The sequence below is a fragment of the Anguilla anguilla genome, chromosome 2 (genome assembly GCF_013347855.1).
Source record: "Anguilla anguilla isolate fAngAng1 chromosome 2, fAngAng1.pri, whole genome shotgun sequence".
Lineage (NCBI taxonomy): Eukaryota > Metazoa > Chordata > Actinopteri > Anguilliformes > Anguillidae > Anguilla > Anguilla anguilla.
Window position 1 is genome coordinate 74,376,781 of NC_049202.1, and position 27,828 is coordinate 74,404,608.

Below are 27,828 nucleotides of genomic sequence, written 5' to 3' on the forward strand. Positions count from 1 at the left end.
AGGTATCTGGCTCAGCGACACTTCGACACACCCAGGGCGGGGGATCAAACCAGCAACCCTCCGACTGCCAGACAACCGCTTTTACCACCTGAGCTATGTCGCCCCACTTTGGGAAAAAAGCTGTGGTTTGGCATCTTCTCTCAGTAAATTATGTGACTGTCCGAGTCTGTAACCTTTGCTAATTGTTTTAAAGTAGTTGAACCTCACCTTTAGATTAGATGTGAGTATTTGTTCTTAATTTTCACCTGGTTGTGAGTTGTACTATTCGATAAAGGTTGATCCAAACAGTTTGCTCTGCCTATAAAATAATTGGACGATTTAACTGATAATTATCTTTGAAAATAATTACCAAACTAAATCAAATAAATATATTTTACATGTTGGGTAAGTGAGGTGTTTTAACGGTTGATGCACTTGTGTTTGGTATTCAGAGTGCCACAGGTCAAACAAGGTTTTAACAGTTAAAAATGCTGGGGTCAGAAAATTAAACATATTTCAGTTAATCCTCACCTTGCTGACAGGAGGAATGTAAAGCAGGAATTAAAATACATTTACAAACAGGGGTGGTAAAGCAGAAAGCAATGACCCATATAGGCTAGATAAAGATACAATTCATACAGAAATTTACATAACATGGTATGTTTACATTCACAATGTAAATTTATTTCATACACAATTCATACATAGTAAGCGTTCAGGAATGCACAGCAGGAATTAAAACTAAATTCATTAACACATCACAGCCACTACATTGGCAGTAAAACAACTGAGAAAGCCAATACCGTTAAGTTCGTTTTATGATACATGTTGGCAAGACATACATCCATGTTTCTTACAGCAGTATATGCAAAGAGTTTTCACATTGTGTCGTTCAAACAAGGTACGCTAGTGTCAGTTTCATCATCACAATATATCAGCAATTGGACTCCAAGGGAAATTACTTTTTCTAAAAAAAGAAATGGTGAAACACTCGTTATTAAAGAAAATGTGATTGAAAAACTGTGGTTCTTATACAATTTTTTTATACAATGGTTCAGAACAATTTAAATACTGGACATTTTATATGTAGGCTAAATTCAATTAAATAATGTGGCCTGAAATTATAAAGGTTCATTCTTTTCTGGTGGGTATGTAAATTACATATTTGGGAAAAACACTTCCCACACAGAACATTTGTAGGGCTTTTCACCTGTATGAATCACCTTGTGGCAATTTCAATAATTTATTTGGGAAAAACACTTCCTACACTCGACTTTTTACCTATATGAAATGTCTTGTGTCGATTGAAACGATATTTGGTATTAAAACACTGTTCGCACTCACTACATTTGAAGGGCATTTCACCTGAATGAATTATCTTGTGTGCCTTATAATAATATTTCCATTTAAAAGTCTTCCCACACTCACTACATTTGTATGGCTTTCTCCTTGTGTGAATCCTCTGGTGGATATTTAAAGAAGATATAAAGGCAAAGCACTTCCCACACTGAAAACATTTGTAGGGTTTTTCACCTGTATGAATTCTCAGGTGGCTATTGAAACTAGATTTATAATTAAAGCACTTCCCACATTGAGAACATTTGTAACGCTTTTCATCTGTATGAATTCGCTGGTGGGAATTTAAATTAGATTTTGAGGAAAAACACTTCCCACACTGAGAACATTTGTAGGGCTTTTCACCTGTATGAATTGTCAGGTGTGCTTTTAAACCAGATTTGGAATTAAAGCACTTCTCACACTGAGAACATTTGTAGGGCTTATCACCTGTATGAATTTGCAGGTGGGAAGCGAATTGAGATATTGTGGAAAAGCACCTCCCACACTGAGAACATTTGTAGGGCTCGTCACTTGTATGAATACTCTCGTGGACATTTAAATTAAATGTTGAGGAAAAACACATCCCACACTGAGAACATTTGTAGGGTTTTTCACCTGTATGAATTCTTAGGTGTCTACTGAAACTAGATGTGGAAGTAAAGCACTTCCCGCACTGAGAACACTTGTAGGGCTTTTCACCTGTATGACTTGTCAGGTGTATTTTTAAACCAGATTTATAATTAAAGCACTTCCCACACTGAGAACATTTGTAACGCTTTTCATCTGTATGAATTCGCTGGTGGGAATTTAAATTAGATTTTGAGGAAAAACACTTCCCACACTGAGAACATTTGTAGGGCTTTTCACCTGTATGAATTGTCAGGTGACTATTTAAACCAGATTTGGAATTAAAGCACTTCCCACACTGAGAACATTTGTAACGCTTTTCACCTGTATGAATTCGCTGGTGGGAAGTGAAATGAGATATTGTGGAAAAGCACTTCCCACACTGAGAACATCTGTAGGGCTTATCATCTGTATGAATTCTCTGGTGGGCATTTAAATTAGATATAGTGGCAAAGCACTTCCCACAATGAGAACATTTGTGGGGCTTTTCACTTGGATGAACTCTCAGGTGTCCATTTAAACCAAATTTGGAATTAAAGCACTTCCCACACTGAGAACATCTGTAGGGCTTATCATCTGTATGAATTCTCTGGTGGGCATTTAAATTAGATATAGTGGCAAAGCACTTCCCACAATGAGAACATTTGTAGGGCTTTTCAATTGGATGAACTCTCTGGTGTCTATTTAAACTAGATTTGGAATTAAAGCACTTCCCACACTGAGAACATTTGTAGGGCTTTTCACCTGTATGAATTGTCAGGTGTTTTTTTAAACCAGATTTGGAATTAAAGCACTTCTCACACTGAGAACATTTGTAGGGCTTTTCACCTGTATGAATTGTCAGATGTTTTTTTAAACCAGATTCGTAATTAAAGCACTTCCCACACTGAGAACATTTGCAGGGCTTTTCACCTGTATGAATTGTCAGGTGTTTTTTTAAACCAGATTTGGAATTAAAGCACTTCTCACACTGAGAACATTTGTAACGCTTTTGACCTGTATTAGTTGCACCATTATTTCTACAAATTATATTTTTTTGATGGAAATTCAAAACGCTTTGATTTTTACTCGAATTATTTATCATGTGTTGATTCATCACATCCATTCCCTGGAAATTATTATATTTGTTGGTATTGTTTGTAATCTTCTGGACAATTCTGGTGTGACCACTTTCAGTGATCATTTCACAGTGATAATTTACATACACATATTTGGTAGGCACATCATTAATTTCTTTTTTACAGTTGGGTTCTGACTCTCCGGCACATTGCCATGGTTCAATCTGGTCTTTGTGATCAACTGCAGCTTCACTTACCACAGTATTCATCAGATCACTCACTATACTTTCACTGGATTAACACTTCATTTCACACGTTTTAATATTAACACATTTAATATCCAGCAAGCCACCAATGTGTTCTGTCTTAAGGTATCCTCCATCATCAGTCTCGGTTTTGATTTGGTCAGGCTGCAGACGGGTTACATATCGCAGCTCTTTATTGTCTATGTTCACAGTCTCAAAAAGATCTCCAGTGTGGGTGGAGCCCAGATCAGTTTCTGTTTTAATCAGTGGTGTGTGTGTGTGGTGTACATCACTGACCCCACAGTGTGCTGTAACACACTCTGGCTCCAGTTTGTCGAGTCCTGGTGCAGCACACTCTGTCTCTGACTCTGCCATGTGGACAGACTCCAGACCATGGAGTTCCTCTTCTTTCTGTCTGATCCTGTGCTCCTCAGTGAACTCTGGTAGTGTTGTCACAGTGTCCTGTCTCAGACAGACTCCTGCCTGCATCATACTGCTACTCAAAGGTGTGCAGTAGTGCAGCTCCTGGAAGGAAACAAGGGAAGGTATGTAGCCTTAATAAAACAGGTCCTACTGAAGCAGCTCACACATTCTTTAAACTCTGCCTGACTGACTAGTGGTCACTCTTGCATTATAAGCTGGGAGAAACCATTCGATCGTCCCTGATTGATACCTTACGTCAATTTCATAAGAACAATTTTAACAAACAGCCTCTATGTTTGCCTTTTTTCTTGTTATCTTACGGAATAGTGGCAGAAAACCTTCTGAAGTGACTCAGAATGTGAAGGCTGGGCTGGCCATAGCACAAGGTGGTCAGAACACTGGTCTGCATTAGATGTATGGTGGAAGTGGTGCACACCAGCAGCATCACTGGATGCCCCTGGACACTTGATGTGGATTTTGAGGCCGCTGCTCTAGGGGTTCATCCTAAAGATTTTGGGGTGCTGTGGTTTGCTGGCTGACCGGGTCCCGCTCAGGTCACCCTGCTCCCATCTCACCACCCCCATTTCTTTTTGAGATGTTACTGCCTGGACTGGCAAAGAGTCACCATAACTGTCCAGTGCAGTGCCCCAGATAGACCATCTGGACATACCACGAGCACCGGCTGCCATAGCAGGATCAGCTGCAGTCATCGAGAGCCATGTCCTAGGGTAGGTGCGCGGGGTGAGGTACTCTACGTCTGTGGCTAACAGCGGCCCTTCTGTACTGGGGGAGGGTTCGCACACCCTGGCCACCTGTGGCCACAGGCTCGCCTAAGTGGCTCCAGTCAGCCCACAGTCACCAAGCAGCTAACGGCTGGGTAGCCTCTAACTCTGCTGGGCTACTACCCAGCATTAGGGCAGCAAGTCTCAGCATTACCCACTCATGGAAAAAGCTCTTTCAATTAAACATTCAATCAAGGACTTCGAGATCAAGAAGATATACATTCTTCAGTAAGACTTATAGCACTGAGAAAAGTGCATTCCCTTTTACAAGGATCTACCATTATGTGTGAATGTGTCCTGTCTTGATGCTGTACTTGTCCCATTGCGGACAAAATGCTAAATCGGTATCGATCAACTCCTAGTCTGGACGAACGCAAGTGCTTTCTGGGGAAAAAGGGAGGAGCCTCTGCCGCTGGGAGCCTCACCCCTCCCCCCTCCCGACACTCCCTCTGTTCCGTGTGTGCTGCAATCTAAGTCCCGACTGAAACACACCAGAGAAACGGACAAAGCAATCGAGTAAACCCAAATTATCTGCTAAAAACAGAATAATGGACAAATTTGAAAAAGATTTTAATTCTGTTATATCAAGAATTGCCAAATACATGGCGTGACTTCGTTGAAGGACCTTCAGTGCGTATGTTTGGATTCCCTGTAATCGAACAGAGATGTACTCGCTTGCTTGCCTACAGGATTTGGCAAAAGTTTAATTTTTCAAGCGTGGCCTACGGTATGCAGTCTGCTATCAAATAAACACCCAGAAAAATGGGACAGAAGGAGCACTGGTTTTGATTGTTTGCCTGTTATAATCAATACAATCATTTACCCAAAATAGTGGCGAACTGACGTGGGTCTGTGGAAAAGGTTTGGCTCCGGTAAAGTTTTCCGGTGTATGTTTCAGACCACGCCTGGCCAAAACACTCCGATTGGTATGGAAAATACAACTATCAAGTCCATTTCTGACAGCGAAAAACTGAGCCTAAACAGCGACTTGTTCACAGTCCCTAATAGCTCTGCCAAAGTTCACTATGTCCGATGTTATCCGCATTGTCGAAGAATTGCCAGTGAACGTTAAGCGGTCTGAACTAGACAAGGGCTATAAATTCTTTTTTGAGAAGTTTATATTCGGTTACGAAGGTAAGTATAACGTTATCTCTGGTTCGTCAGGAAGCTAAATAGCTAGCTTGCTAACCACAGCAAGTTAGCCGATTAAAGAGATATTTCAAATTATTTTGTGACTCCATTGTGTTTTCGTAGCGTGAAGCAACATCTGCTGTCCGTTAACAGCGTCTGTGTTTCTCTCGGTTGTCCAGAAAATGAACGAATAGGGAGCCGGATAGCTGTGAGGAAAAGCGATTATGTTAACGTTGACGGTCAGCAGGGGAGGCAAAGCTATGTAAGTACAATGTGTTAGGCTCCACAAAATTACTTGTGTTATACCGAAGTGAAATATCTCTGAACTAAGTTTTGTACTACCGTTACGATTTTGTGACATGTTTGTGCTGTACTTGTCCTAATAAATATTTATATTGCTTGTTAAATCGCCTGTGTAATGCCGGTGTTGAGTTCACAAACAGTTCATTGTTTGTTTTCATCGCTGATAAAAAAAAACTACCCACACATTTTTAAATCAGCTGATATATCTTAAGTAGGCTTGTGGCGATGTCCGTCAGTATATTTTGTAATTACAATCAACAACTAAAATAAACGTGCATCTGCAGTTTCAACGTTGAATATCCAAATATGTGCTTGCTAACAAACTAGCTGGCTAAAACGTAATTTGCTAATCATAACATAAAATATAGCTAGCTAACTGATTTTATGACATTCTTGAGTAACAAGTACCACATGACTTAAACTGCGTTAGTTCTCAATGAATGAAAAAAAATACAATAAAGATTTTTTTTTTTTTTTTAAACAAAGGAGTTGGTAGGGGACTCAGACATTTGATTTAGACCCAAATGTATGTGAGGAGAAAAGTTTACAAAAATAGTGTAATCTTATTCACAAAGCAGTAGCTAACTAGCTAGCTATCGTAATGGGTTGGTTTATGTTAGTTTGGAACATCATGACAGTCATGCTACCTAGCAAGTTTTTTTTTCTTATTTTGGAGTACATATGTGAGAAAGCTGTGAAAGGGCAAATAAATTGTTTTTCGAATTGGTACACAGGGGAACGCTACAAAACAAAAAAGCTCTTCGTCGCTGCCATTGTTTTGGTGGCTAAGATAACCGGAAAAGAGAGACCTACACATCCGCCTTAAATACCCTGAAATGCACATTTCTGGGATTTCCACATGTCCCATGGATTAATTTCCGGCAGCGTCATACAAGGTTAAGCCATTGTCGTGCACATCATTGGGCGAGATTTTTAACTCTTTGTAATGGTACTGGCAATCTCATAAAGAAGTAACGCTGTACCAGTACGAAGCTTTCCAATTGGAAAATAAATAATAAAATAACGTGCACAATTCTAGCATAAAATCAACGAACAAACTCGCAAACACATATCTCATGCAAACATTAGCGAATGAAAACCAACCCGATTTGAAGCTTGTTGCTTGTAAACAAAACTAAGTGAACAGTGAAAGCATCAGAATGTTGGGGACTTACCCAGATTCACTCGCTCGTTTGTTAAACTGGACGAAAGTAAATTCTTGGAAGCGAAGGATCGAACGTGCTCGCAAAATCTGTGTTAGCCATAAAATGTAAAACGAACAGCATTCTGTTCAGAAGAGCAGGCTTAATCTACGGAAATACGCCAGATCTCCTGCTTTTCTTCTTTTCCCTCCTACTTCTTCTTCGTCTACTTCAGTAGAGGAATGATGGTTTACAAACCAGCTTTTGTTGCATTACCGCCACCAACTGGACTGGAGTATGGAGCAGTAGATTTGGCAGACAAACTACATTCTTTTAACTAATTAGTTTCCTTCAGAAAGCTGATTATGTAAGCAAATATTTTGTTTGAAATATAATGATATACTGTGCTTTACATTCCTCATTGATACAAATAAACTTTTGTTTTTTTTTACAGTATGCTTTACATTGAAATAATATGTATTCTACCAGTTCTGGTTTATTACAGTGTAAGAATTTTTCTGTTGGATGCTTACCTTTTTTATACAGTGTATCATTGAGTCCTGTATGACCAGCGGGTTATAATGGTTTCTTATTTCCGTTTCCAGCCCCCCATTCTCCCAGCACCAACGTGTTTTTATATTCTATGCAAGTGTCTACCTGTTTCCCTGTTGTCCCAGTGTTCTTCCCAGATTTTCACCATGTGAAATTTAATACAAACCTTGACCTAAGCTTTACTATGTAAGTCTCGTAGGTAAATGTTTTGGAGTCTTAGAGTCTGTTTGGTCAGTATGTCTATTTCTTAATTTGCCTCTATACCAACATGGGCCACTGTTGGTATAGAGTGAAATGATCTAGATCAAATTAAAATAACAAATTATATTTTCAAACAAACCCCCTAGTGGAAAAATTTTCCACCTAATGATCAGACCTTGTACAATTCAAAGGATGGCCATCTTTGACTGCCATGATAGCATGGCAAATTCTGATGGCAAAAATTAAAATATATCTGCTCATTTGCTACTATGGAATCGGAAAACATTGTCGTTATATTACATTACATTACATTTATTTAGCAGACACTTTTATCCAAAGCCACGTATGGACATGGACAACTACGAAACACAGGTTCAATAAGGGACAATACTCATTTTGTACAGCTATTTCTAGCAACACAGTTCAGTTCACACAGTGAAAAGTATTCTTACCTAACTTATGCCAAAGATATTGGATATTGGTTGAATGTTCCATTTTTCTACATTTTATCTTTTCCATAAATGACAAATCCATTATTTATGTAATATAAAAACCACCCTCACACGAGGCTGTGGGTGTAAACGTACAAGTCTGAGGCTTAATCCCAAAACGAGTGTCACTCTACATGAAGTCCTAATCAAGTGGGAGGGTATACAGTAAAGACAGAGCTAAACTGTGGGATTCCCTTTCCAGTCTTCAGCAGACTTAGGATGCAGCCTTCATGTGGCTACTGCCAGACCCCCCTTGCTTACCCATTCATGTCATGTGATCATCTGGTGTTTCAGCATTTACCACAGACCTTTAGAGCAATACACTTTATTGCAATCACCTTTGTATATTTTATGAGGTTAATTGTGATATTTGTGACAAGTCAATAATGTTAGCATTGGAGCTAGCAGGAAATAACCCAGATAGCCAGTGACTCCAGAATGGATCTGTGCCAAGTCCAGCCCAGCAATGCTATGGCCAGAATTGGCACAGATCCAGTCTGGAGTCACTGGCTATCTGGGAAGGTTATTGTGCTCAGGGCAGCTTTGCCCCGTCAGTCATACACAAACCATAGCAACCACACAAAGTTACCATTTGATATATTGTTCTCAACCAGGTTTAGGCTATTCTGCATCAATCGGAATTTATACAGTTCTAGTATCGGCCAAAGCTTTTGATGGTAGAACAGTATTAATTACATGGCCATTGTTTCCCATAAGGCAGTAATTTGTATTCCTTTCCCAAAATACACATCAAGATATCAAGCACAATATTACATACTCATAAAACTAGATGCAGAAATAGTTTAAAAGGGTGTTCAAATGACCACTCTGGGGTATATTAAAGTTGAAATTGGAAAATGATGTTTCGAAGATTTATGACAAGCTGCGTCTCAAGACCAGTGATGTCATTGAACCAGATCAACCTAACATCAACCCTGATGAAGATCTCCAGGTTCCTCACCATAATGCCCCAGGCTGATGGGAGACTCCTGGAAATCATAACTGAAATACATGAAACCAAACCAAAATGACAGTTTCACCACATTTTTCTCAAACAATTAACAATCTATTGGTTGCATCTTCTTTTAGTGGTGTTTCTTGTCTTTTTCTGCCTCCTCTATAAAATCCAGTACCCCCTCAGTTGCAAATCTCCTATTGACTGGTGTTGGCTGGAGAGTTCAGGTGAAGGACGTGTTTTGGGCTGGAGGGGCTGGTGAGGGATTAGCAATTAAAGGGCTGGGGAGCTAGTGGAATATGATAGTGCAAGGGCTGAGTAACATGAGGGTGTAGGGGTTGTGGAACATGAGGGTGGAGGGGTTGTGGAATATGAGGGTGCAGGGGTTGCGGAACATGAGGGTGCAGGGGTTGCGGAACATGAGGGTGCAGGGGTTCTCAGCCATAGAAAGCTTGGAAGTGCTCAGCCAGCAAAGCCTGGAAAAAAGACAGAGCAGGAACTTGGGGGATACTACCTGAGGGTGAATTTGTGTGTGTGTGTGTGTGTGTCAGAGGGGGTGTCCATGCCTCTGCACCCTCCTCTTTTTCGCCAGTTAAAATATGCAGCTTTGTTTTAGTTTTAGTATTAGTTTTGGATAACTTGGAAGGAAGCAGTTTTGTAACAGCTGGAAGTGGGCATCTGAGTCCTGTATCTAGGTCTGCCATTCTACATTTCATCTCTGATTCTTTTGGACTATTCTGCTGTCTTTTGATTTCTGCATTTTGGATTACTTCATGGACTGCATTTATATAGCGCTTTCGTCCAAAGCGCTTTACAATTTATGTCTCTCATTCACCCAGTCACACACGCACTCACACTCACAGACCAACGGTGAAAGGCTGCAAGGCATGCAAGGTACCAGTCAGCTCATTGGGAGCAGTTAGGGGTTAGGTATCTGGCTCAGGGACACTTCGACACGCCCAGGCGGGGGATCAAACCGGCAACCCTTCGACTGCCAGACAACCACTTTTACCACCTGAGCTATGTCACTCCACTTTGGGACAAAAGCTGTGGTTTGGTATCTTTTCTCATTAAATTATGTGACTGTCCATGTCTGTAACCTTTGTTAATTGTTTTAAAGTTGTTGTACCTCATCTTTAGATTAGATGTGAGTATTTGTTCTTAATTTTCACCTGGTTGTGAGTTGTACAATTCGATAAAGGTTGATCCAAACAGTTTGCTCTGCCTATCAAATAATTTGACGATTTAATTGATAATTATCTTTTAAAATAATTACCAAATTAAGTCAAACAAATATTTTTTACATGTTGGGTAAGTGAGGTGTTTTAACGGTTGATGCACTTGTGTTTGGTATTCAGAGTGCCACACGTCAAACAAGGGTTTAAACAGTTAAAAATGCTGGGGTCAGAAAATTAAACATATTTCAATTAATCCTCACCTAGCTGACAGGAGGAATGTAAAGCAGGAATTAAACTACATTTACAAACAGGGGTGGTAAAGCAGAAAGCAATGACCCGTACAGGCTAGATAAAGATACAATTGATACATAAATTTACATAACATGGTATGTTTACATTCACCATGTAAATTTATTTCATACACAACTCATATACAGTAAGTGTTCAGGAATGCACAGCAGGAACTAAAACTAAATTCATTAACACATTACAGCCTCTACATTGGCAGTAAAACAATTTAAAAAGCCAATACCATTAAGTTCATTTCATGATACATGTTGGCAAGACACACAACCATGTTTCTTACAGCAGTATATGCAAAGAGTTTTCGCATTGAGTTGTTCAAACAAGGTACACTGGTGTCAGTTTCATCGTCACAATATATCAGCAATTGGACTCCAAGGGAAATTACTTTTTCTAAAAAAAGAAATGGTGAAACACTCGTTATTAAAGAAAATGGGATTCCAGTTTGCCCCAGCTATTGTGCTGTATTTCAAATGCCTCTCAAAAATACAATCACCAAGGAAAATCACAGGGCAATGATATACTGTGCGACTATACAGCAGGAAAGTTTTGTTACAGAAGGCAGGTCACAAAAAGAATGAATTACAAGTGCAAAGTTCCACTGGAAAACTTACTGGTGAAAATCCTAAATTTGAAAGTTTATTTGAGGAGTCAGTACCCTATTGTGGCGCGTTGAGAACAAGGCTCTGTGGAAAAGTCCCACCAGCTTGTATAAAAGCTGTGTGGTTTCTCACCAGAATAATTTAACTTCTGGAAATTTTTATATATAGGCTAGATTCAATTAAATAATGTGGCCTGAAATTACAAAGGTTCATTCTTTTCTGGTGGGTATGTAAATTGCATATTTGGGAAAAACACATCCTACACTCCGTAGGACTTTTTACCTATATGAAATGTCTTGTGTCGATTGAAACGATATTTGGAATTAAAACGCAGTTCGCACTCACTACATTTGAAGGGCATTTCACCTGAATGAATTATCTTGTGTGCCTTATAATAATATTTCGTTTTAAAAGTCTTCCCACACTCACTACATTTGTATGGCTTTCCCACTGTATGAATCCTCTGGTGGACATTTAAAGAAGCTATAAAGGCAAAGCACTTCCCACACTGAGAACATTTGTAGGGTTTTTCACCTGTATGAATTTTCAGGTGTCTATTGAAACTAGATTTGGAATTAAAGCACTTCCCACACTGAGAACATTTGTAGGGCTTTTCACCTGTATGAATGCTTAGGTGTCTATTGAAACTAGAAGTGGAATTAAAGCACTTCCCGCACTGAGAACACTTGTACGGCTTTTCACCTGTATGACTTGTCAGGTGTGTATTTAAACCAGATTTATAATTAAAGCACTTCCCACACTGAGAACATTTGTAACGCTTTTCATCTGTATGAATTTGCTGGTGGGTTTTTAAAATAGATGTTGAGGAAAAACACTTCCCACACTGAGAACATTTGTAGGGCTTTTCACCTGTATGAATTGTCAGGTGTATTTTTAAACCAGATTTGGAATTAAAATGCTTCTCACACTGAGAACATTTGTAGGGCTTATCACCTGTATGAAGTCTCAGGTGGGCATTTAAATTACAAATATAGGCAAAGCACTTCCCACACTGAGAACATTTGTAGGGCTTTTCACTTGTATGAACTCTCAGGTGACTATTTAAACCAGATTTGGAATTAAAGCACTTCCCACACTGAGAACATTTGTAGGGCTTTTCACCTGTATGAATTGTCAGGTGTTTTTTTAAACCAGATTCGGAATTATAGCACTTCTCACACTGAGAACATTTGTAACGCTTTTCATCTGTATGAATTCGCTGGTGGGAAGTGAAACGAGATATTGTGGAAAAGCACTTCCCACACTGAGAACATTTGTAGGGCTTGTCACTTGTATGAATTCTCTCATGGACATTTAAATTAGATGTTGAGGAAAAACACTTCCCACACTGAGAACATTTGTAGGGTTTTTCACTTGTATGATTTCTTAGGTGTCTATTGAAACTAGATGTGGAAGTAAAGCACTTCTCACAGTGAGAACACTTGTAACGCTTTTCATCTGTATGAATTCGCTGGTGGGTATGTAAATTAGATGGTGAGGAAAGACACTTCCCACACTGAGAACATTTGTAGGGCTTTTCACCTGTATGAACTGTCAGGTGTGTTTTGAAACCGGATCTGGAATTAAAGCACTTCTCACACTGAGAACATTTGTAACGCTTTTCATCTGTATGAATTCGCTGGTGGTTATTTAAATTAGATGTTGAGGAAAAACACTTCCCACACTGAGAACATTTGTAGGGCTTTTCACCTGTATGAATTGCCAGGTGTGTTTTTAAACCAGATTTGGAATTAAAGCACTTCCCACACTGAGAACATTTGTAGGGCTTTTCACCTGTATGAATTGTCAGGTGTCTTTTTAAAACAGATTTGGAATTAAAGCACTTCTCACACTGAGAACATTTGTAACGCTTTTGACCTGTATTAGTTGCACCATTATTTCTACAAATTATATTTTTTTGATGGAAATTCAAAAGGCTTTGGTTTTTACTTGAATTATTTATCATGTGTTGATTTATCACATCCATTCCCTGGAAATTATTATGTTTGTTGGTATTGTTTGTAATCTTCTGGACAATTCTGGTGTGACCACTTTCAGTGATCATTTCACAGTGATGATTTACATCCACATATTTGGTAGGCACATCATTAATTTCTTTTTTACAGTTGGGTTCTGACTCTCCGGCACATTGCCATGGTTCAATCTGGTCTTTGTGATCAACTGCAGCTTCACTTACCACAGTATTCATCAGATCACTCACTATACTTTCACTGGATTCACACTTCATTTCACACGTTTTAATATTAACACATTTAATATCCAGCAAGCCACCAATGTGTTCTGTCTTAAGATATCCTCCATCATCAGTCTCGGTTTTGATTTGGTCAGGCTGCAGACGGGTTACATATCGCAGCTCTTTATTGTCTATGTTCACAGTCTCAAAAAGATCTCCAGTGTGGGTGGAGCCCAGATCAGTTTCTGTTTTACTCAGTGGTGTGTGTGTGTGGTGTACATCACTGACCCCACAGTGTGCTGTAACACACTCTGGCTCCAGTGTGTCGAGTCCTGGTGCAGCACACTCTGTCTCTGACTCTGCCATGTGGACAGACTCCAGACCACTGAGTTCCTCTTCTTTCTGTCTGATCCTGTGCTCATCAGTGAACTCTGGTAGTGTTGTCACAGTGTCCTGTCTCAGACAGACTCCTGCCTGCATCATACTGCTACTCAAAGGTGTGCAGTAGTGCAGCTCCTGGAAGGAAACAAGGGAAGGTATGTAGCCTTAATAAAACAGGTCCTACTGAAGCAGCTCACACATTCTTTAAACTCTGCCTGACTGACTACAGTGGTCACTCTTGCATTATAAGCTGGGAGAAACCATTCGATCGTCCCTGATTGATAACTTATGTCAATTTCATAAGAACAATTTTAACAAACAGCCTCTATGTTTGCCTTTTTTCTTGTTATCTTATGGAATAGTGGCAGAAAACCTTCTGAAGTGACTCAGAATGTGAAGACTGGGCTGGCCATAGCACAAGGTGGTCAGAACACTGGTCTGCATCAGATGTATGGTGGAAGTGGTGTACACCAGCAGCATCACTGGATGCCCCTGGACACTTGATGTGGATTTTGAGGCCGCTGCTCTAGGGGTTCATCCTAAAGATTTTGGGGTGCTGTGGTTTGCTGGCTGACCGGGTCCCGCTCAGGTCACCTTGCTCCCATCTCACCACCCCCATTTCTTTTTGAGATGTTGCTGCCTGGACTTGCACAGAGTCACCATCACTGTCCAGTGCAGTGCCCCAGTTAGACCATCTGGACATACCATGAGCACCGGCTGCCATAGCAGGATCAGCTGCAGCCATCGAGAGCCATGTCCTAGGGTAGGTGTGTGGGGTGAGGTCCTGTACGTCTGTGGCTAACAGCGGCCCTTCTTTACTGGGGGAGGGTTCGCACACCCTGGCTACCTGTGGCCACAGGCTCGCCTAAGTGGCTCCAGTCAGCCCACAGTCACCAAGCAGCTAACGGCTTGGTAGCCTCTAACTCTGCTGGGCTACTACCCAGCATTAGGGCAGCAAACCTCAGCATTACCCACTCATGGAAAAAGCTCTTTCAATGAAACATTCAATCAAGGACTTCGAGATCAAGAAGAAATACATTCTTCAGTAAGATTTATAGCACTGAGAAAAGTGCATTCCCTTTTACAAGGATCTACCATCACGTGTGAATGTCGGGTCTTGATGCTGTACTTGTCCCATTGCTGACAAAATGCTAAATCGGTATCGATCAACTCCTAGTCTGGACGAACGCATGTGCTTTCTGGGGCAAAAGGGAGGAGCCTCTGCCGCTGGGAGCCTCACCCCTCCCCCTCCCGACACTCCCTCTGTTCCGTCTGTGCTGCAATCTAAGTCCCGACTGAAACACACCAGAGAAACGGACAAAGCTATCGAGTAAACCCAAATTATCTCCTAAAAACAGAATAATGGACAAATTTGAAAAAGATTTTAATTCTGTTATATCAAGACTTGCCAAATACATGGCGTGACTTCGTTGAAGGACCTTCAGTGCGTATGTTTGGATTCGCTGTTATCGAACAGAGATGTACTCGCTTGCTTGCTTACAGGATTTGGCAAAAGTTTACTTTTTGAAGCGTGGCCTACGGTATGCAGTCAGCTATCAAATAAATACCCAGAAAAATGGCCAGAAAAAGCACTGGTTTTGATTGTATTGATTATAACAGGCAAACAATCATTTACCACAAATAGTGGCGAACTGACGCGGGTCTGTGGAAAAGGTTTGGCTCCGGTAATGTTTTCCGGTGCATGTTTCAGACCACGCCTGGCCAAAACACTCCGATTGGTATGGAAAATACAACTATCCCGGGAAGGCTGCCTCCTTCATTCATGCCTAGAGCTTCAAGACATCGGCCAGGCTCTGTTGAACCAAGTGAAAAAAGAGACTGGCTCGCGAGGCTAATCAACTCCCAATCTCGCCATGCTGTATTATTCTCCTGTAGTTATAGGATGTCAAGTATTTACTTTTTTGCCAGATCACATCAGAATTCCATTGCACCATTTAGTTTACAAGCATAGGTGGGGACGCGCATAATGCAGCTGGCTACTTAATTGAAAAGTAATTAGAGCCTAACCACCTCAATTTTGTAGTGAAGACTGTAACAGACAATGCCACCCAATAGGCTTATTTCACAAGATGGCGACCAAAACCGGATGTAGGGATACTTTGTTTCCGGTTACCGAAAAACTGAGCCTAAACAGCGACTTGTTCACAGTCCCTAATAGCTCTGCCAAAGTTCACTATGTCCGATGTTATCCGCATTGTCGAAGAATTGCCAGTGAACGTTAAGCGGTCTGAACTAGACAAGGGCTATAAATTCTTTTTTGAGAAGTTTATATTCGGTTACGAAGGTAAGTATAACGTTATCTCTGGTTCGTCAGGAAGCTAAATAGCTAGCTTGCTAACCACAGCAAGTTAGCCGATTAAAGAGATATTTCAAATTATTTTGTGACTCCATTGTGTTTTCGTAGCGTGAAGCAACATCTGCTGTCCGTTAACAGCGTCTGTGTTTCTCTCGGTTGTCCAGAAAATGAACGAATAGGGAGCCGGATAGCTGTGAGGAAAAGCGATTATGTTAACGTTGACGGTCAGCAGGGGAGGCAAAGCTATGTAAGTACAATGTGTTAGGCTCCACAAAATTACTTGTGTTATACCGAAGTGAAATATCTCTGAACTAAGTTTTGTACTACCGTTACGATTTTGTGACATGTTTGTGCTGTACTTGTCCTAATAAATATTTATATTGCTTGTTAAATCGCCTGTGTAATGCCGGTGTTGAGTTCACAAACAGTTCATTGTTTGTTTTCATCGCTGATAAAAAAAAACTACCCACACATTTTTAAATCAGCTGATATATCTTAAGTAGGCTTGTGGCGATGTCCGTCAGTATATTTTGTAATTACAATCAACAACTAAAATAAACGTGCATCTGCAGTTTCAACGTTGAATATCCAAATATGTGCTTGCTAACAAACTAGCTGGCTAAAACGTAATTTGCTAATCATAACATAAAATATAGCTAGCTAACTGATTTTATGACATTCTTGAGTAACAAGTACCACATGACTTAAACTGCGTTAGTTCTCAATGAATGAAAAAAAATACAATAAAGATTTTTTTTTTTTTTTTAAACAAAGGAGTTGGTAGGGGACTCAGACATTTGATTTAGACCCAAATGTATGTGAGGAGAAAAGTTTACAAAAATAGTGTAATCTTATTCACAAAGCAGTAGCTAACTAGCTAGCTATCGTAATGGGTTGGTTTATGTTAGTTTGGAACATCATGACAGTCATGCTACCTAGCAAGTTTTTTTTTCTTATTTTGGAGTACATATGTGAGAAAGCTGTGAAAGGGCAAATAAATTGTTTTTCGAATTGGTACACAGGGGAACGCTACAAAACAAAAAAGCTCTTCGTCGCTGCCATTGTTTTGGTGGCTAAGATAACCGGAAAAGAGAGACCTACACATCCGCCTTAAATACCCTGAAATGCACATTTCTGGGATTTCCACATGTCCCATGGATTAATTTCCGGCAGCGTCATACAAGGTTAAGCCATTGTCGTGCACATCATTGGGCGAGATTTTTAACTCTTTGTAATGGTACTGGCAATCTCATAAAGAAGTAACGCTGTACCAGTACGAAGCTTTCCAATTGGAAAATAAATAATAAAATAACGTGCACAATTCTAGCATAAAATCAACGAACAAACTCGCAAACACATATCTCATGCAAACATTAGCGAATGAAAACCAACCCGATTTGAAGCTTGTTGCTTGTAAACAAAACTAAGTGAACAGTGAAAGCATCAGAATGTTGGGGACTTACCCAGATTCACTCGCTCGTTTGTTAAACTGGACGAAAGTAAATTCTTGGAAGCGAAGGATCGAACGTGCTCGCAAAATCTGTGTTAGCCATAAAATGTAAAACGAACAGCATTCTGTTCAGAAGAGCAGGCTTAATCTACGGAAATACGCCAGATCTCCTGCTTTTCTTCTTTTCCCTCCTACTTCTTCTTCGTCTACTTCAGTAGAGGAATGATGGTTTACAAACCAGCTTTTGTTGCATTACCGCCACCAACTGGACTGGAGTATGGAGCAGTAGATTTGGCAGACAAACTACATTCTTTTAACTAATTAGTTTCCTTCAGAAAGCTGATTATGTAAGCAAATATTTTGTTTGAAATATAATGATATACTGTGCTTTACATTCCTCATTGATACAAATAAACTTTTGTTTTTTTTACAGTATGCTTTACATTGAAATAATATGTATTCTACCAGTTCTGGTTTATTACAGTGTAAGAATTTTTCTGTTGGATGCTTACCTTTTTTATACAGTGTATCATTGAGTCCTGTATGACCAGCGGGTTATAATGGTTTCTTATTTCCGTTTCCAGCCCCCCATTCTCCCAGCACCAACGTGTTTTTATATTCTATGCAAGTGTCTACCTGTTTCCCTGTTGTCCCAGTGTTCTTCCCAGATTTTCACCATGTGAAATTTAATACAAACCTTGACCTAAGCTTTACTATGTAAGTCTCGTAGGTAAATGTTTTGGAGTCTTAGAGTCTGTTTGGTCAGTATGTCTATTTCTTAATTTGCCTCTATACCAACATGGGCCACTGTTGGTATAGAGTGAAATGATCTAGATCAAATTTCAAATTAAAATAACAAATTATATTTTCAAACAAACCCCCTAGTGGAAAAATTTTCCACCTAATGATCAGACCTTGTACAATTCAAAGGATGGCCATCTTTGACTGCCATGATAGCATGGCAAATTCTGATGGCAAAAATTAAAATATATCTGCTCATTTGCTACTATGGAATCGGAAAACATTGTCGTTATATTACATTACATTACATTTATTTAGCAGACACTTTTATCCAAAGCCACGTATGGACATGGACAACTACGAAACACAGGTTCAATAAGGGACAATACTCATTTTGTACAGCTATTTCTAGCAACACAGTTCAGTTCACACAGTGAAAAGTATTCTTACCTAACTTATGCCAAAGATATTGGATATTGGTTGAATGTTCCATTTTTCTACATTTTATCTTTTCCATAAATGACAAATCCATTATTTATGTAATATAAAAACCACCCTCACACGAGGCTGTGGGTGTAAACGTACAAGTCTGAGGCTTAATCCCAAAACGAGTGTCACTCTACATGAAGTCCTAATCAAGTGGGAGGGTATACAGTAAAGACAGAGCTAAACTGTGGGATTCCCTTTCCAGTCTTCAGCAGACTTAGGATGCAGCCTTCATGTGGCTACTGCCAGACCCCCCTTGCTTACCCATTCATGTCATGTGATCATCTGGTGTTTCAGCATTTACCACAGACCTTTAGAGCAATACACTTTATTGCAATCACCTTTGTATATTTTATGAGGTTAATTGTGACAAGTCAATAATGTTAGCATTGGAGCTAGCAGGAAATAACCCAGATAGCCAGTGACTCCAGAATGGATCTGTGCCAAGTCCAGCCCAGCAATGCTATGGCCAGAATTGGCACAGATCCAGTCTGGAGTCACTGGCTATCTGGGAAGGTTATTGTGCTCAGGGCAGCTTTGCCCCGTCAGTCATACACAAACCATAGCAACCACACAAAGTTACCATTTGATATATTGTTCTCAACCAGGTTTAGGCTATTCTGCATCAATCGGAATTTATACAGTTCTAGTATCGGCCAAAGCTTTTGATGGTAGAACAGTATTAATTACATGGCCATTGTTTCCCATAAGGCAGTAATTTGTATTCCTTTCCCAAAATACACATCAAGATATCAAGCACAATATTACATACTCATAAAACTAGATGCAGAAATAGTTTAAAAGGGTATTCAAATAACCACTTTAGGGTATATTAAAGTTGAAATTGGAAAATGATGTTTCGATGATTGATGACAAGCTGTACCTCAAGACCAGTGATGTCATTGAACCAGATCAACCTAACATCAACCCTGAAGATCTCCAGGTTCCTCAGCATGATGCCCCAGGCTGATGGGAAACTCCTGGAAATCATAACTGAAATACATGAAACCAAACCAAAATGACAGTTTCACCACCATTTTCCCAAACAATTAAAAATATTAGTCTATTGGTTGCATCTTCTTTTAGTGGTGTTTCTAGTCTTTGTCTGCCTCCTCCTCTATAAAATCCAGTACCCCCTCAGTTACAAATCTCCTATTGACTGGTGTTGGCTGGAGAGTTCAGGTGAAGGACGTGTTTTGGGCTGGAGGGGCTGGTGAGGGATTAGCAATTAACGGGCTGGGGAGCTAGTGGAATATGATGGTGCAAGGGCTGAGTAACATGAGGGTGCAGGGGTTCTCAGCCATAGGAAGCTTGGAAATTCTCAGCCAGCAAAGCCTGGATAAAAGACAGAGCAGGAACTGGGGGCTTACTATTGAAGGTGAATTTATTTGTGTGTGTGTCAAAGAGGATGTCCATGCCCCTGTACCCTCCTCTTTTTCACCAGTTAAAATATGCAGCTTTGTTTTAGTTTTAGTGTTAGTTTTGGACAACTTGGAAGGAGGTAGTTTTGTAACAGTTGGAAGTGGGCATTTGAGTCCTGTATCTAGGTCTGCCATTCTACATTTCATCTCTGATTCTTTTGGACTATTCTGCTGTCTTTTGATTTCTGCATTTTGGATTACTTCATGGACTGCATTAATATAGCGCTTTGATCCAAAGCGCATTACAATTTATGTCTCTCATTCACCCATTCACACACACACTCACACTCACAGACCAACGGTGAAAGGCTGCAAGGCATGCAAGGTACCAATCAGCTCATTGGGAGCAGTTAGGGGTTAGGTATCTGGCTCAGGGACACTTCGACACACCCAGGGCGGGGGATCAAACCAGCAACCCTCCGACTGCCAGACAACCGCTTTTACCACCTGAGCTATGTCGCCCCACTTTGGGAAAAAAGCTGTGGTTTGGCATCTTATCTCAGTAAATTATTGTGTGACTGTCCATGTCTGTAACCTTTGTTAATTGTTTTGAAGTAGTTGAACCTCATCTTTAAATTAGATGTATTTGTTGTCACTTAAACTTCTTAATTTTCACCTGGTTGTGAGTTGTACTATTCGATAAAGGTTGATCCAAACAGTTTGCTCTGCCTATCAAATAATTTGACGATTTAATTGATAATTATCTTTGAAAATAATTACCAAATTAAATCAAATAAATAAATTTACCAGTATATATATTTTTATATATATATAAAAATATATTTTTTAACAGTTAAAAATGCTGGGGTCAGAAAATTAAACATATTTCAGTTAATCCTCACCTTGCTGACAGGAGGAATGTAAAGCAGGAATTAAACTACATTTACAAACAGGGGTGGTAAAGCAGAAAGCAATGACCCATATAGGCTAGATAAAGATACAATTCATACAGAAATTTACATAACATGGTATGTTTACATTCACAATGTAAATTTATTTCATACACAATTCATACACAGTAAGTGTTCAGGAATGCACAGCAGGAATTAAAACTAAATTCATTAACACATCACAGCCACTACATTGGCAGTAAAACAACTGAGAAAGCCAATACCGTTAAGTTCATTTCATGATACATGTTGGCAAGACATACATCCATGTTTCTTACAGCAGTATATACAAAGAGTTTTCACATTGTGTCTTTCAAACAAGGTACGCTAGTGTCAGTTTCATCATCACAATATATCAGCAATTGGACTCCAAGGGAAATTACTTTTTCTAAAAAAAGAAATGGTGAAACACTCCTTATTAAAGAAAATGGGATTCCAGTTTGCCCCAGCTATTGTGCTGTATTTCAAATGCTTCTCAAAAATACAATCACCAAGGAAAACCACAGGGCAATGATATACTGTGCTACTATACAGAAGGAAAGGTTTGGTACAGAAGGCAGGTCACAAAAAGTATTAATTACAATTGCAAATTTCCACCTGAAAACTTGCTGGTAAAAATCCTAAATTTTAAAGTTCATTTGAGGAGTCGGTACCCTATAGTGGCACTTTGAGAAGAAGGCTCTGTGGAAAAGTCCCTTCAGCTTGTATAAAAACTGTGGTTTTTCACCAGAACAATTTAAATACTGGACATTTTATATGTAGGGTAAATTCAATTAAATAATGTGGCCTGAAATTATAAAGGTTCATTCTTTTCTGGTGGGTATGTAAATTACATATTTGGGAAAAACACTTCCCACACAGAACATTTGTAGGGCTTTTCACCTGTATGAATCACCTTGTGGCAATTTCAATAATTTATTTGGGAAAAACACTTCCTACACTCCGTAGGACTTTTTACCTATATGAAATGTCTTGTGTTGATTGAAACGATATTTGGTATTAAAACACTGTTCGCACTCACTACATTTGAAGGGCCTTTCACCTGAATGAATTATCTTGTGTGCCTTATAATAATATTTCCATTTAAAAGTCTTCCCACACTCACTACATTTGTATGGCTTTCTCCCTGTGTGAATCCTCTGGTGGATATTTAAAGAAGATATAAAGGCAAAGCACTTCCCACACTGAAAACATTTGTAGGGTTTTTCACCTGTATGAATTCTCAGGTGTCTATTGAAACTAGATTTATAATTAAAGCACTTCCCACACTGAGAACATTTGTAACGCTTTTCATCTGTATGAATTTGCTGGTGGGAATTTAAATTAGATTTTGAGGAAAAACACTTCCCACACTGAGAACATTTGTAGGGCTTTTCACCTGTATGAATTGTCAGGTGTGCTTTTAAACCAGATTTGGAATTAAAGCACTTCTCACACTGAGAACATTTGTAGGGCTTTTCACCTGTATGAATTCGCTGGTGGGAAGTGAATTGAGATATTGTGGAAAAGCACCTCCCACACTGAGAACATTTGTAGGGCTCATCACTTGTATGAATTCTCTCATGGATATTTAAATTAAATGTTGAGGAAAAACACATCCCACACTGAGAACATTTGTAGGGTTTTTCACCTGTATGAATTCTTAGGTGTCTATTGAAACTAGATTTGGAAGTAAAGCACTTCCCACACTGAGAACACTTGTAGGGCTTTTCACCTGTATGACTTGTCAGGTGTATTTTTAAACCAGATTTATAATTAAAGCACTTCCCACACTGAGAACATTTGTAATGCTTTTCATCTGTATGAATTCGCTGGTGGGAATTTAAATTAGATGTTGAGGAAAAACACTTCCCACACTGAGCACATTTGTAGGGCTTTTCACCTGTATGAATTATCAGGTGACTATTTAAACCAGATTTGGAATTAAAGCACTTCCCACACTGAGAACATTTGTAGGGCTTTTCACCTGTATGAATTGTCAGGTGTGTTTTTAAACCAGATTTGTAATTAAAGCACTTCTCACACTGAGAACATTTGTAACGCTTTTCACCTGTATGAATTCGCTGGTGGGAAGTGAAATGAGATATTGTGGAAAAGCACTTCCCACACTGAGAACATCTGTAGGGCTTATCTGTATGAATTCTCTGGTGGGCATTTAAATTAGATATAGTGGCAAAGCACTTCCCACAATGAGAACATTTGTGGGGCTTTTCACTTGTATGAACTCTCAGGTGTCTATTTAAACTAGATTTGGAATTAAAGCACTTCCCACACTGAGAACATTTGTAGGGCTTTTCACCTGTATGAATTGTCAGGTGTTTTTTTAAACCAGATTTGGAATTAAAGCACTTCTCACACAGAGAACATTTGTAACGCTTTTGACCTGTATTAGTTGCACCATTATTTCTACAAATGATATTTTTTTGACGGAAATTCAAAAGGCTTTGGTTTTTACTTGAATTATTTATCATGTGTTGATTTATCACATCCATTCCCTGGAAATTATTATGTTTGTTGGTATTGTTTGTAATCTTCTGGACAATTCTGGTGTGACCACTTTCAGTGATCATTTCACAGTGATGATTTACATCCACATATTTGGTAGGCACATCATTAATTTCTTTTTTACAGTTGGGTTCTGACTCTCCGGCACATTGCCATGGTTCAATCTGGTCTTTGTGATCAACTGCAGCTTCACTTACCACAGTATTCATGAGATCACTCACTATACTTTCACTGGATTCACACTTCATTTCACACGTTTTAATATTAACACATTTAATATCCAGCAAGCCACCAATGTGTTCTGCTTTAAGGTATCCTACATCATCAGTCTCGGTTTTGATTTGGTTAGGCTGCAGACGGGTTACATATCGCAGCTCTTTATTGTCTATGTTCACAGTCTCAAAAAGATCTCCAGTGTGGGTGGAGCCCAGATCAGTTTCTGTTTTAATCAGTGGTGTGTGTGTGTGGTGTACATCACTGACCCCACAGTGTGCTGTAACACACTCTGGCTCCAGTGTATCGAGTCCTGGTGCAGCACACACTGTCTCTGACTCTGCCATGTGGACAGACTCCAGTCCACTGAGTTCCTCTTCTTTCTGTCTGATCCTGTGCTCCTCAGTGAACTCTGGTAGTGTTGTCACAGTGTCCTGTCTCAGACAGATTTCTGCCTGCATCATACTGCTACTCAAAGGTGTGCAGAAGTGCAGCTCCTGGAAGGAAACAAGGGAAGGTATGTAGCCTTAATAAAACAGGTCCTACTGAAGCAGCTCACACATTCTTTAAATTCTGCCTGACTGACTACAGTGGACACTCTTGCATTACAAGCTGGGAGAAACCATTCGATCATCCCTGATTGATACCTTATGTCAATTTCATAAGAACAATTTAAACAAACAGCCTCTATGTTTGCCTTTTTTCTTGTTATCTTATGGAATAGCGGCAGAAAACCTTCTGAAGTGACTCAGAATGTGAAGGCTGGGCTGGCCATAGCACAAGGTGGTCAGAACACTGGTCTGCATCAGATGTATGGTGGAAGTGGTGTACACCAGCAGCATCACTGGATGCCCCTGGACACTTGTGATGTGGATTTTGAGGCCGCTGCTCTAGGGGTTCATCCTAAAGATTTTGGGGTGCTGTGGTTTGCTGGCTGACCGGGTCCCGCTCAGGTCACCTTGCTCCCATCTCACCACCCCCATTTCTTTTTGAGATGTTGCTGCCTGGACTGGCACAGAGTCACCATCGCTGTCCAGTGCAGTGCCCCAGTTAGACCATCTGGACATACCATGAGCACTGGCTGCCATAACAAAATCAGTTGCGGCCATCGAGAGCCATGTCCTAGGGTAGGTGCGCGGGGTGAGTTACTGTACGTCTGTGGCTAACAGCGGCCCTTCTGTACAGGGGGAGGGTTCGCACACCCTGGCTACCTGTGGCCACAGGCTCGCCTAAGTGGCTCCAGTCAGCCCACAGTCACCAAGCAGCTAATGGCTGGGCAGCCTCTAACTCTGCTGGGCTGCTAGCCAGCATTAGGGCAGCGAGCCTCAGAGCAGCTGCTGGTTCATGCAGCATTACCCACTCATGGAAAAAGCTCTTTCAATTAAACATTCAATCAAGGACTTAGAGATCAAGAAGAAATCCATTCTTCAGTATGATTTACAGCATTGAGAAAGTGCCCTTTTACAAGGATCTACCACTATGTGTGAATGTGTCCTGTCTTGATGCTGTACTTGTCCCCTTGTCCCAATGACTGTAAGCTTAGGGTTGTAACTAGGCTGCTGTTTCGTAGGTGACTTAGGTGCATTAACTGTCTTAACTACTACTTGTATTTTTTCCATAGACTGCGTTGTTGCCGTTCTCGTTGTTAGTGTTAATCAGTTTAACCTTCAGGGTCAAAGTTGAACTATGCGGTTGTTCCCTGCACTTGGACCGGTACTTCTCTCTAGGGGTTTCGTCATACTTGTTCCTGGTTATGTTTATACACTTTGTTGTACGTCGCTCTGGATAAGAGCATCTGCCAAATGCCTGTAATGTAATTGCTGACAAAATGCTAAATCGGTATCAATCAACTCCTAGTCTGGACGAACGCATGTACTTTCTGGGGCAAAAGAGAGGAGTCTCTGTCGCTGGGAGCCTCACCCCTCCCCCCACCCCCACTCCCTCTGTTCCGTGTGTGCTGCAATCTAAAGTTCCTCAAAATGTTCCTAGTTCCGGGGTATAGTTCCTGCGGTGGAAACGCGGCTTAAGTCCCGACTGAAAGACTCCAGAGAAACGGACAAAGCTATCGACCTAACCCAAATTATCTCCTAAAAACAGAATAATGGACAAATTCGAAAAAGATTTTAATTCTGTTATATCAAAGACTTGCCAAATACATGGCGTGACTTCGTTGAAGGACCTTCAGTGCGTATGTTTGGATTCGCTGTTATCGAACAGAGATGTACTCGCTTGCTTGCCTACAGGATTTGGCAAAAGTTTAATTTTTCAAGGGTGGCCTACGGTATGCAGTCAGCTATCAAATAAATACCCAGAAAAATGGCCAGAAGAAGCACTGGTTTTGATTGTATTGATTATAACAGGCAAACAATCGTTTACCACAAATAGTGGCGAACTGACGCGGGTCTATGGAAAAGGTTTGGCTCCGGTAATGTTTTCCGGTGCATGTTTCAGACCACGCCTGGTCAAAACACTCCGATTGGTATGTAAAATACAACTATCCTAGGAAGGCTGCCTCCTTCGTTCATGCCTAGAACGTCAAGACATCGGCCAGGATGTTTAACCAAGTGAAAAAGAGACTGGCTCGCGAGGCTAATCAACATCTAATCTCGCCATGCTGTATTATTCTCCTGTAGTTATAGGATGTCAAGTATTTACTTTTTTGCCAGATCACATCAGAATTCCATTGCACCATTTAGTTTACAAGCATAGGTGGGGACGCACATAATGCGGCTGGCTACTTAACTGAACAGTAATTAGAGCCTAACCACCTCAATTTTGTAGTGAAGACTGTAACAGGCAATGCCACCCAATAGGCTTATTTCTGGGATTTCCACGTTCCCCACGGATAAATTTCCGGCAGCGTCATACAAGGTTACGACATTGTCGTGCACACCATTGGGCGAGATTTTTAACTCTTTGTAATGGTACTGGCAATCTCATAAAGAAGTAACGCTGTACCAGTACGAAGCTTTCTAATTGGAAAATAAATAATAAAATAACGTGCACAATTCTAGCATAAAATCAACGAACAAACTCGCAAACACATATCTCATGCAAACATTAGCGAATGAAAACCAACCCGATTTGAAGCTTGTTGCTTGTAAACAAAACTAACTGAACAGTGAAAGCATCAGAATGTTGGGGACTTACCCAGATTCACTCGCTCGTTTGTTAAACTGGACGAAATTAAATTCTGGGAAGCGAAGGATCGAACGTGCTCGCAAAATCTGTGTTAGCCATAAAATGTAAAACGAACAGCATTCTGTTCAGAAGAGCAGGCTTAATCTACGGAAATACGCCAGGTCTCCTGCTTTTCTTCTTTCCCCTCCTACTTCTTCTTCGTCTACTTCTGTGGAGGAATGATGGTTTACAAACCAGCTTTTGTTGCATTACCGCCACCAACTGGATTGGAGTGTGGAGCAGTAGATTTGGCAGACAAACTACATTCTTTTAACTAATTAGTTTCCTTCAGAAAGCTGATTATGTAAGCAAATATTTTGTTTGAAATATAATGATATACTGTGCTTTACATTCCTCAATGATACAAATAAACTTTTGTTTTTTTACTGTATGCTTTTCATTGAAATAATATGTATTCTACCAGTTCTGGTTTATTACAGTGTAAGAATTTTTCTGTTGGATGCTTACCTTTTTTATACAGTGTATTATTGAGTCCTGTATGACCAGCAGGTTATAATGGTTTCTTATTTCCGATTCCAGCTCCCCATTCTCCCAGCACCAACGTGTTTTTCTATTCTATACACATGTCTACCTGTTTCCCTGTTGTCCCAGTGTTCTTTCCAGATTTTCACCATGTGAAATTTAATATAAACCTTGACCTAAGCTTTACTATGTAAGTCTTGTAGGTAAATGTTTTGAAGTCTTAGAGTCTGTTTGGTCAGTATATATACTTCTTAATT

The 27,828-nt window shown here is 40.0% G+C and overlaps 3 protein-coding genes across 8 annotated transcripts in view; 1 reads left to right on the forward strand and 2 right to left on the reverse strand.

Annotated features, from left to right (window-relative positions):
- Nucleotides 1-27,828, forward strand: part of LOC118219963 (zinc finger protein 708-like) — a 235,537-nt gene that overhangs the window by 39,955 nt on the left and 167,754 nt on the right. The window lies entirely within an intron of this gene.
- Nucleotides 642-7,282, reverse strand: LOC118220002 (zinc finger protein 525-like). Its single transcript, XM_035403595.1, has 3 exons — nt 7,062-7,282; nt 2,773-3,772; nt 642-1,764 (listed from the first exon to the last, which is right to left on the reverse strand). Exons 2-3 carry the CDS (start codon nt 3,269-3,271, stop codon nt 1,223-1,225), a joined length of 1,041 nt encoding a protein of 346 aa, XP_035259486.1. The 5' UTR covers nt 3,272-3,772; nt 7,062-7,282; the 3' UTR covers nt 642-1,222.
- Nucleotides 642-27,349, reverse strand: LOC118219947 (zinc finger protein 345-like). 6 transcript variants are annotated; one of them, XM_035403463.1, is made up of 3 exons: nt 17,666-17,887; nt 11,570-14,020; nt 642-1,242 (listed from the first exon to the last, which is right to left on the reverse strand). In XM_035403463.1, exon 2 carries the CDS (start codon nt 13,985-13,987, stop codon nt 11,570-11,572), a length of 2,418 nt encoding a protein of 805 aa, XP_035259354.1. In that variant the 5' UTR covers nt 13,988-14,020; nt 17,666-17,887; the 3' UTR covers nt 642-1,242. The 6 variants fall into 6 exon arrangements, with proteins under 6 accessions (XP_035259354.1, XP_035259355.1, XP_035259353.1 ...); XM_035403464.1 differs by lacking the exon at nt 642-1,242 and having other exon boundaries at nt 10,775-12,432; nt 12,601-14,020; XM_035403465.1 differs by lacking the exons at nt 642-1,242; nt 11,570-14,020; nt 17,666-17,887 and adding exons at nt 21,256-23,122; nt 23,207-24,405; nt 27,059-27,290.

Bases quoted from the DNA above. Each gene is read 5' to 3' on its own strand.
- LOC118220002 (XM_035403595.1), bottom strand. From the start codon at position 3,271: ATGAATACTGTGGTAAGTGAAGCTGCAGTTGATCACAAAGACCAGATT. The intron at 1,765-2,772 runs GTGAAAAGCCCT...AAATTCATACAG, and splicing joins ACATCTGACAATTCATACAG to GTGATAAGCCCTACAAATGT.
- LOC118219947 (XM_035403463.1), bottom strand. From the start codon at position 13,987: ATGATGCAGGCAGGAGTCTGTCTGAGACAGGACACTGTGACAACACTA.